The 10396-nt window shown below is 36.2% G+C and overlaps 1 protein-coding gene across 1 annotated transcript in view; it reads right to left on the bottom strand.

Annotated features, from left to right (window-relative positions):
* Positions 1–5598, bottom strand: part of LOC106690662 (nischarin) — a 15508-nt gene extending 9910 nt beyond the window's left edge. The window contains exons 1-2 of the mRNA XM_014436171.3: positions 4977–5598; positions 1289–1712 (exon numbers count right to left, since the gene is read on the bottom strand). Of these exons, the coding sequence (XP_014291657.1) occupies positions 1289–1712; positions 4977–5417 (865 nt within the window). The 5' untranslated portion in view covers positions 5418–5598. The remainder of the gene's footprint in view (positions 1–1288; positions 1713–4976) is intronic.
* Positions 5599–10396: the final 4798 nt, after the last annotated feature.

Here is a 10396-nt window from a genome sequence, read left to right as displayed (position 1 = left end):
TCCATGTAAATCTGACAAACGGATTCGTCAATTCCTCTCAGAAACTCGTCCATCAGGCGCTGAAAGGTTATGGGGGCATTTTTGAGGCCAAACAGCATCCTTGTAAACTCATAGTGACCCCTTTCAAAAGTGAATGCCGTCTTATGTTGATCATTAGGGTGCATCTTAATTTGATGATAATTCACCAAATCCCAGCCTTCAAATCCAGTGTGCTGAATACTGTCGCACCGCCCAGCATGTCTAAAATGTCTTCAAATCTGGGGATTGGATACTTTTCATCAATGGTATTCTCGTTCAGCTTCCTGTAATCTATCACCACTCTTTTGTGGTATTGTTCATTTGTGTGCTGGATACTCCCCAACTATATTCTTGTATTTTTTTTCTTTCCCTATTTGCGCGTTGAAATCACCAAGGAGGATTTTTACATGTTTTTTGGTGATTTATATTATCTCTTTTTCCAACATTTCCCAGAATTGTTCCACTTTCTCTGGGTTTTTCTTATTATCTTCATTTATGGGGGCATGTGCATTTATGATAGTGTATTTTTTGTTGGTGGCTTTTATTGTAAGTAATGACAACCCGGAACTTACTCCCATGAATTCCACTACTGTGTTCAGGAATTTTTTATCCACAACAAATGCCATCCCAAGTTGAGGCATCCCTCTCATTATCTTCTTGCCTGGGGGGTCGGCATCCCTCTCATTATCTTCTTGCCTGGGGGTCCCTTGAAGATTCTAAAACCATCCGACTCTATGTTTTTTGTGTCTGTATACCTGGTTTCTTGTAGGCCCATTACTGATATTTTTAGTCTAGTAGTTCTGTTGTGAGCTGTTTCAATTTTCCTACCTGAGTTAGGGAGTTTATGTTGTATGTTCCAAAATAGTACTTGTTTTTGGGTCTGAACTTCTGTGTAGGGTACTTGTGGTGTTAGGATTCACCATGTTTCAGCTTTTCACTGTCAGGCACCCTGGAATCTGATCGCTCGACTTTGTCTTCAGGGTAGTTATTTTTGGTGAGAAGCTTCTTCATGATATAAGAGTTTTTATAGTCAGGTTGCCCCGAACTTTGTTTATTGTGTGACAAAAATTGTAAATAAAAGGCAAAATAATAAATATTTGTAAATTAACGTATTAATTTATCAATCATTAGTCGATTAAACAATAACCACAATATTATATACATGTCAATACGCATTATTTTTCTCAAAAATAGTAAAAGGATGTGGATTTACAAGCTTCATTAAAAAAATAAATAAATAATAAAATAGAGTATAATAAATTGTACATACCAATGTCAATAATATTGTTATGCTGTACATCAAGTTTTTCTAATGTATTCCACACTTGAATAGAACGAATCTGTTTCCAGTCTAAGTGCAAATGATCACATAGTAATATCTCTGCTAATCTCTCTATATTACAATTATTCACTGTCAAACATTTAATCTGGCGTCTAGCTTCATCAGCTTTCCTCAAGTTGGTGATGCATAGATTGGATAATATAAGATAATCAAGACATTTAAAACTCGATAATTCAAATGTTAATTGTTGATTACTGATGTTGCTTGTTCTAAAGAATTCATTACTTTCCCCTTTAATGCATACTTGTTTTAAAAACCCACAAAATTCTAAAACTGTACTGAATTCTTCTTGACTATTTAATATACCAGCAGGAGGACTTGGGAGTTTAAGTCTTTCGCTAATAGTGCTTGCCTATAAAAATAAAAAATAAAAATAAAAATAAGGTAATAAAAATAAATCAAACAAAATTACATAATGTTCCTTCCTTTTTAATCTATTAGATATCACAGCGAAATAATGAAAATAGCACATCATTCAGCACCATGAACGAGTACTCAAAATACTATAAGACTAATATTATAGTATTGATAAAAAATAAATAAATATACATACATATTAACATATTGAAACAATAGATAATTTATCTTTAGGAAAGTTAAGGGTAATTATTTGAGGTCATGATTCTAGGTAAGATTCTATTAAAGGTGGGAGGGGGAGGGAAGAACTCTAGTAGTGAGACATCATGAGAGCAAAACCAGATACAAGAATTTTTTTGAGCTGGAACAAGGAATTCGTCGGTGCAGAGTTCATGCACTAGGTAGTGTGAGTCAAACTTTAGATCAGAGATTTTCATATCGTGTATGCTGCCATTCTAAGTTTTCTTTTGTGAAATGCATAATAAATCAATTTTCTCTATTCTAATGTAACTTGATATTTTCTATAAAGTTATTCAATTTCAATTATCTTTTCATCATTTTTTCTTTTGTTTCTCCGGTTATTCTATTTCTTGAGAGGGGTTCTACTTGGCCTTGCAGTCCAGTAGTTGCTGGTGTCTTTGGGGCGAAGTGGAGCATCTGCAACAAGAGGAGATGAATTGCATTGCAGCTTGGAGGCCGGGTTTGCTGGAAATTTTTTTTGCAGCAAAATAAAACATTTTTTTTCCTTTCTGTGTGCCTCATTATTGAACCCCAATTAAAAGAACTCACATTCTTGTAAGTCCTTTTTGCCAATCCTAGAATAAACAAATGGACCTGGACCTGGACCTGTTATTCCTATAGTAAGAATTTTCATACCAACTCTAGCCTTATACATAATTTTCTCTCAGTTTTAATTTCTAAATCATAATGAATATAGTTTCTAAGCTTCAGAGCAGCCATATAAATTATTCTGGCCTTTTCCTCAAAGAGAATCTTTTTTTTTTTTTTAAATTAAATTTTGTCTTCAACTTCCTAGGAAGTTTTATTAAAATTAATAATTCATACAGATTTTAAAATAATATATTAAAAATGGGAAGATTGCTGATTGACCATGTGAATCAATAAATGGAATTTGGACCGGGTGCAGTCAAATTAAACTCAAATAGTAATATTTTGTACTATTTTTATTTCAGCCAACGTTTCGCCCCACATTGCAGGGCTGAAAAAGATACAAACACTTAACATAAGATAAAAAAGTAAATGGAAAATTACAAGGGTATACAATGAAACGTAAAAATTAAATAATTAAAATTAATGGTTATTAACAATAAATAAAAACGGAAATAGTAACAGATAAAAAGAACAAATATTAAAGAAAGTACAAATAAAGAGGTGAAAAGGGATAAGAATAAAATCAATAAAAAAATAAAAGAAGGAAGAAAATGAAAGAAACAGAAGTTATACCTGTTTTGACGGAAGTCAAAGTCAGAGTGAACCGTTAGTATTAGGATGAGTGGGGATGGCAGTTAACTACGTCACATTTGGAAATAATTTTAAAGTAAACAGTGTAGAAAATATTAAAATTAGGTAAACAATAAATGATACACATAATAGAGGAGGAGAAATATTTTAAAAAAAAATTTAAATTTACATGGATAGAAAACAAAGAAGAAATAAAGTTAAACTAATGGGATACAATAAATATAAGTGATTAACAAATACAATATACCAAGTGAGTAGGGATAAAGTGGTATGTAAATTATATAATAGAAAAATTAATAATTAATATAAGTATACTTAAGCTGGTAACACATGAATATAAATTAAAAATATGATTAAATTAAGTATGGGGTGAGAATTTAGTATATAAAACCAGAATAAAAGATATGACAGGAAAGTGGGCTTCTGACATGGCAGGTATGTCAGAGCAGTCTTTATCAACTTAATGATTCACGGCATTCTCCGTTAAATTTATGTAAATGGACTCAGAGATAAGACTTTTTTTTTTTTTTACTTTCTTTAATATTTCTTCTCTTTATCTGTTACTATCTCCATTTTTATTTGTTGTTTATAACCTTTAATTTTTCTTATTTAATTTTTTCGTTTAACTGAATACCCTTGTAATTTTCCATTTACTTTTTTATCTAATGTTAAGTGTTTGTATCTTTTATAGCCCTAACAAATGTGGGGAGAAACGTTGGCTCAAATAAAAATAGTACAAAATATTACTATTTGTTTAAAATAATAAAACAAAATATTACTATGAGTTTAATTTTACCGCACCCGGGCCAAATTCCATTTATATTAAAAATTGTTTGAAAGACATTCTGTTAACACTTTTCTAAAATAAATTATTTATTCAATCTGATTAATATAAACTGTTTTAAACCATTTAATAAACAAGATTAAAAATTTATAAAAATTATTATTATTTAATTAAAACAAAATAAGATCATCATATGATCAGTGCAATGTCTTGTGTGACCTTCCAGTCTTTACAAATGTTAGTAATTTAACTAGAGGTCAACTTAGTGTATACGCCCCCATTTCTTTCTCTTCTTTATCTCTCATCACTCTCTTCAAGTACATCTGTGCCCCAAGAGTAGAAAGTCTGTTTCTCTGGAGATAAATAAAAATTAACAGTGATAATAAGGATCTGGGTCATAGATGACATATAAACAGATCCTCTAACCAGCTTAATCTTGTTTACAACTACCTTGATTGTAAAGGGCAGAGCCAAAATATCTCATACAGCTAAGAATCTGAAGATCCTTTGAGGCCTAATTGCATGCCTTCAAACTGTTTCCACACATAAATGGAACAGACAATCCTGCATATGTTATCCCCTAATCCTTTATACATTCCCCTATAACAATATAGTTCTTGAATAAGTATAAGAGTTAATTCTACCCAGGGAAGTTTTGCTAGTCTGGCCATGGTCAACCTGTAGATTAATTTGAAAGCAACAGGGTGTTGATATATTTTGTCCACTACATTCTTGAATATGTGGCGACATCAAGGAGACTACTAATACATTAATAACAAAAGTTAATTTAAATTCAGAAATGATGACAGAATTCACTACACAGATCCAACTTTAATAGCCAGAACTAATCCTGATAAGGATGAATAGTAATTATACTACAATTATTATGTTGATTATAGAGTTGGTACTTAAATAAATGTCATAATTGGGTAAAACAAAGTACCTCAATAATGTTACTTATAATGAATGTCTTAGTATGGGAAAACAAATTACCTCTATAATGCTAATTTCACAAGCAATTGGTGGATTTTCTATCCATCCATTCATTTTAATTCTATTGGAAAGATCTTTCAACAGGAACCATAAATCATATTTATCCATTTCTAAAAAACTAACAAGTACTGGAGGCATAGTGTTAGATAGGTATCTCAATACATCATTAATATACTTTTGCAAGCCTAATCTTCTGGATTCAATAAATTTGTCATTTCTAAGTATACAAAATAATTTTCTTGGAAGTGTTTCCTTTGAAACTCCATGATTAAGAACTAATGTTTTATGCAAGTCAGAAAAATCTGTATATCTACGTTGAACTGTCCATTTAACAACACCAATTTTTACATTTATTTTGTAAAACGTTATACAATCAATTTCAATAACTTCAGGAATAAATAATTCCCATTCCCCAGGTTGATTTAAAAAACTTGAAGCCATTAATACAAATTCAAATTAGAAATTCAAGAATGTAGTATCATTGCAATAAAAATAAGTTAAATTTATGAAACAATTTAATCAAGCCGCTAAAAAATAATAAAACTGGTAAAACAAATATTGAACTCCTGTCAATATACGAAGTTTGACAACTAAAATTGAAACACCACCTATTAGTTGGAAACAATGAACTAATAACAACAACTTAAGAAAGATGCTTAAAGATGATCCAGATGTAGTAAAGTAGTTTGAAGACATGCCTAACATTTCTGCAAAACAACTTTGATCTTTCAGAATTATAAAATAAACGTTTGTAACGTTGATTGGTTAGCTAAAAAACTAATATTTTAATATAATAATATGAAAACATAAAAGTTTATATTGTAATGTGTATCGCATAATCTTATAGTGAACACTCAATCATTATTTTAAGCCCTAGTAACTCCGGTAATATTACTGCAAGCGGTATATATAGAATCCGTGTCAGTATTGCTGTTACAACTTAACCCGTAGCCGGTCAATATTTTGAAGTAACTCAATAATATAGAAGGTGTAAGTGCCCCTTTAGAGATCGAATGATTTCATGGATGCCTCTTGGGCCTCTGGAACGGACTATTGTAATGGGAACATGGATGAACTCTCAACATAGAAAAATCACCGGATAAACTAAGTTTGTAGTACCTGAAGTATAATTTGCAAATGATTGTAATACACTGAAGAGGTTCAGGAGAGTCAGGAATGAATTTTTCAAGCTGTTCCACTAGAGATCGGAGACAAGAGTTTAATGTTGGATTCATTATTTTAGAACACGATCATAGATTTCCAAACAATAAATGAAAGAACTAGTGAGTTTAGAATAAGTGAACAGCATCATGATATTGTTGATGTTATTTTCGCAACAAATATATATGAAAATACTGGAAAATTGCTGATTGACCGTGTGTATCAAGAAATGGAATTTGGTCCGGGCGCGGTCAAATAAAACTCAAATAGTAAATTGGTGTACTATTTTTATTTGAGCTAACGTTTCGCCCCACGTTACAGGGCTTTACTATTTGAGTTTTATTTGAACGCACCCAGACCAAATTCCATTTATTATGTATATATAACTTAAGTGAAGTCTGGTGATGATGATAAAAAAAAAAGGAAAAAGGGACACAGAAAAGACTTACTAGCTTTCTAAAATAACATTGCTTTATTGTTCCTTTTCATTCCACTTATATACACTTTGCCTGTATTTTTAGGAGGGGAGTTAGGATTACGGCTGATATTGTGCCTGGCCATCCCGTAACTCTCCCTTACCAGTTTATGAATAGGCTCATAAACTTAAAAATTACAACCAAAACCTGAGATACACAAATAATAATATAATACAACACAAAAAGAATAAAACATAATATCTTCTTACAACTATTTACAGATGTTTCTCAACTTTTAACTAAAAATGCACTTCTGGTTTCACTATTTACACTTCGTCAACACACTCCTGTTCTCTACACGTACAATAATATAAAAGGATTACAAAACATAAAAAAAATATTTAAAAAATACTATCTTCGTTTGTGTGGATAAGGTATACACCTTATACCTTATAAGAAGGTATACCTCCGGATAAAATACTCCAGCGTTCTACGTAGTTCCCGATGTGGGGAACTTCAGTTGTTCAATGTGGACATTTCTTCTCTTTTTGGGTTCGTTTACACTCTCTATTGTAACCACATTGTGTTCTCTTATGACAATCACCCGGAATAAACCCTCATATCGCTGTAACTCCTTACCTTCCCACCCGGCGGTAGACAATTGTCCCGATTTTAATTTCTCCCCTAACGTCCCTAAGGTTTAAATTCTGGCGAGTTACCCGTTTGATTTTTTTCTATCCTTCCCTGAACTGGAACCATTGTCTCAACGCTCCTAGTACTGCCTCTACTGATTTTTCTTTAACGAGATGGGACATAGCTACTTTATTAAAGAGGGCCAAGGCCGTTATCCATTTATAACCCTTCCAGGAGAAGGTGTCCATTTGAAGGTCTGTAAGGGGCGTGTCGGCCATGGGCATTTCTTCCTGTATCACTTTTGGTGGGTGCCGGTCATAATTCGTATGTAATTACGTAAGTACCTATGACGTCCTGTATAGTTTTCTTTATACCCCACCGGAAGTATCTGCGTTTCAGGGCTTGCATCGTCTTGTTCACACCTCTGTGATTCGTCTTCCCCTGATGGTACGCCAACGTCACTTCCTTCTGCTGCTCCTCGTCCAGTAGACATCCAGAAAACATAGGGTCGAAAATGATCTACAGCCCACACTATCCTCAGCAATTCCCTCTCCATTGCGTTATTTCTGGTTTCGGCATCCGTAAGGCGTCTGCTTGCGTACGCAACTGGGCGCTCCGCTCCTTCCCCTTCCTGAGATAACACCGCACCAAGTGCGTACTCGCTAGCGTCTGTTGTTATGGTGAATTGCTGTTCAAAGTAAGGAAAGGCCAGGACAGGTTCCTTCTGCAGTTGTTCCATACACTTCCAAATATTATTCTCGATGGCAGGGATCACGATCCTTTCTTTAAGAGGTTATTAATGGGTACCAAATATTCTGGCATAAATCTCCGATAATAGTTCAGGGTACCTAGCAACCTCCGAAGTTCCTTAACATCCCTTGGCACAGCCATCTTTTGGATCGCCTCGACTTTCTGTGAATCATCAGCTTGATCCCCTGTCCCGAGTTCATCACGTGTCCTAAAAAGTTAATTTGCGCACGACCTAGCACAGATTTTTCCTGGGACAGTTTCAACCCAAATTGTCGAATCCTCTGAAAGACCTTCTCCAGATGTCTTATATGCTCCTCTTCCGACTTGCTAAACACGAGAAGGTCGTCCATGTAGACCTGACACATGGATTCATCCAACCCGCGTAAAAATTCGTCCATCAGGCGCTGGAACGTTATTGGTGCGTTTTTCAACCCGAACGGCATACGGGTGAATTCATAATGACCCCTTTCAAACGTGAAGGCCGTTTTGTGTTGGTCCCTGGGGTGCATTGCGATTTGGTGATATCCGGCTTTAAGGTCAAGGGTGCTGAATATGGTTGCTCCTCCTAATCTGTCTAAAATATTCTCTAGTCTCGGGATCGGATATTTTTCGTCCACCGTAATCTATCACGACTCGGCATTTCTCAGAAGATTCCCCTGGTAGACTCTTCTTCTTCACAGCCCACAAAGGGCTATTGTATGGTGACGTACTATCCACTATTATTCCTTGGGCCTTTAGACTCTCTAATTCTTCCCGAATGTGTTGTCGGAGCGCCTGAGGTTATCTTCTTTCTTTCACGTACGTAACCATATCTCGCTTTAATGGGATTTCATTGACTGTCTTCCCCAACCTATTTCCCTGCTTGAAGAATATATCCGTGTATTCCTCCGCTATTAACTCCCTCCAGTTACCCGCCTTGTTAACGGCGTCTACTCGCGGTATCCCTCCCCTCGCAAGTCGTTGACAAATGATTTTTTTTTCTCCCAACCGAATGTCCCATCGGTTTCCCAAATTCCTTATTCGCGCCCCTACCTTTGACAATAAGTCGCATCCGATTATAATCTGATACTCGCGTGGCATGTTCCCCACTACGTGCATCATTAATTTACCTCCGTTAACCCCTCATTCACCTAGATCTATAATGACTTCCCCTTCCACGCTACAGGGTCCACCCAGGGTGATTAACTTACAATGACATACCTGAACATTGGGCTGGGGTGTCCTCTCTCCGTTTTTCAGCTTCTCGGCACACGATGGTGTTGGAGCTCCCTGTATCAACCAAGCACTGTACTCCTCTCACTTCGATAATAGGCAGGCCGCTGCTCTCATTCCCCACGTTGCAACTCACCATCGTGCGGTCGCCGCTCTGTATACATTCTCCTCAGATCTCTTCCGTGGATTCTCCCCTCCCGCTTGTTCTCTTCCGTTCCTTTCTCGATGTGTTCGGCCGCCTTGTCTCTCCCTGTCTGATGCCTCTGATACCTCCGAGAGGTCGTTGCTCGACTCGTCTGGTCTATGTGGCTCTCTTCGCCTCACATTCTATGGATTAACCTCCATGGGCTCTCCCAGGTTCGCCTCTTTTCTCCGGTACATATAAGGGCATCTTCTTGCTCGTTCCCACATTCGAAGCATCTGGTACGAGGACATTTGGCCACCAGGTGACCCGTTTTCCCACATCCGTGGCACCTCCGCTCTTCTCTTCGACTGTTGTTCCTCGGCTTGGCATGGTTCGTTCTTCTGTTGCCTGAGCCTCTTTCCCTGCCGACATCTCTCTGGTCCTTTCTCCTCCAAGGTGCTGGATTGTTCCTCGGGCGGGATTACGTCACTCTATTCCACCCCCCTTCCTCAACCTCCATCCTGGGGCCTGTTTCATAATGAAAGCTAATAGTATTAGTTCATAGTACAAGTGCAGAAACCAGTGTGGTAATAATACTTATACTTATTTTTTTCATGATATGAATAGGTATGAGATAGCCTTCCTTAAATCTTGCGACGTGGCTGTCCTCACTTTTAGCTTAGCTAACATATTGCCATGCGCCTGAGCTAACGTGGTCTCTGGTAGTGGGGGCATTACCGTAGGTGCAGGTGCTACCGGAGCCGCAGGACCCGCTTGATTAGGCGGCGGGAAGTTCAAAACTCTGTTCTCTCAACAGTGGTTGTTCGTTATTCACCATGATGGAACTACGTTAATCACGAGAAAGAAAAAAAAAATGTTTTCTTTTGAACGGAAAAACTTAAAAAAATTACCAGCTGATAGAATTCCCGGATTTCGGCACCAGTTATGTGAAGTTTGGTGATGGTGATAAAAAAAAAAAAGGGACACAGAAAAGACATACGAGCTTGCTGGATTGCTTTATTGTTCCTTTTCATTTCCCTCATATACACTTTGCCTGTTTGTTTACGAGGGGAGTTAGGATAACGGCTAATATTGTGCCTGGCCATACCGTAACTTATATATAT

This window comes from Halyomorpha halys, unplaced genomic scaffold, assembly GCF_000696795.3.
Source record: "Halyomorpha halys isolate HHAL.00 unplaced genomic scaffold, Hhal_1.1 Scaffold1799.1, whole genome shotgun sequence".
NCBI lineage: Eukaryota > Metazoa > Arthropoda > Insecta > Hemiptera > Pentatomidae > Halyomorpha > Halyomorpha halys.
Note: the sequence above shows the minus strand (reverse complement) of the source record. Positions and strands in the feature narration are given on the sequence as shown.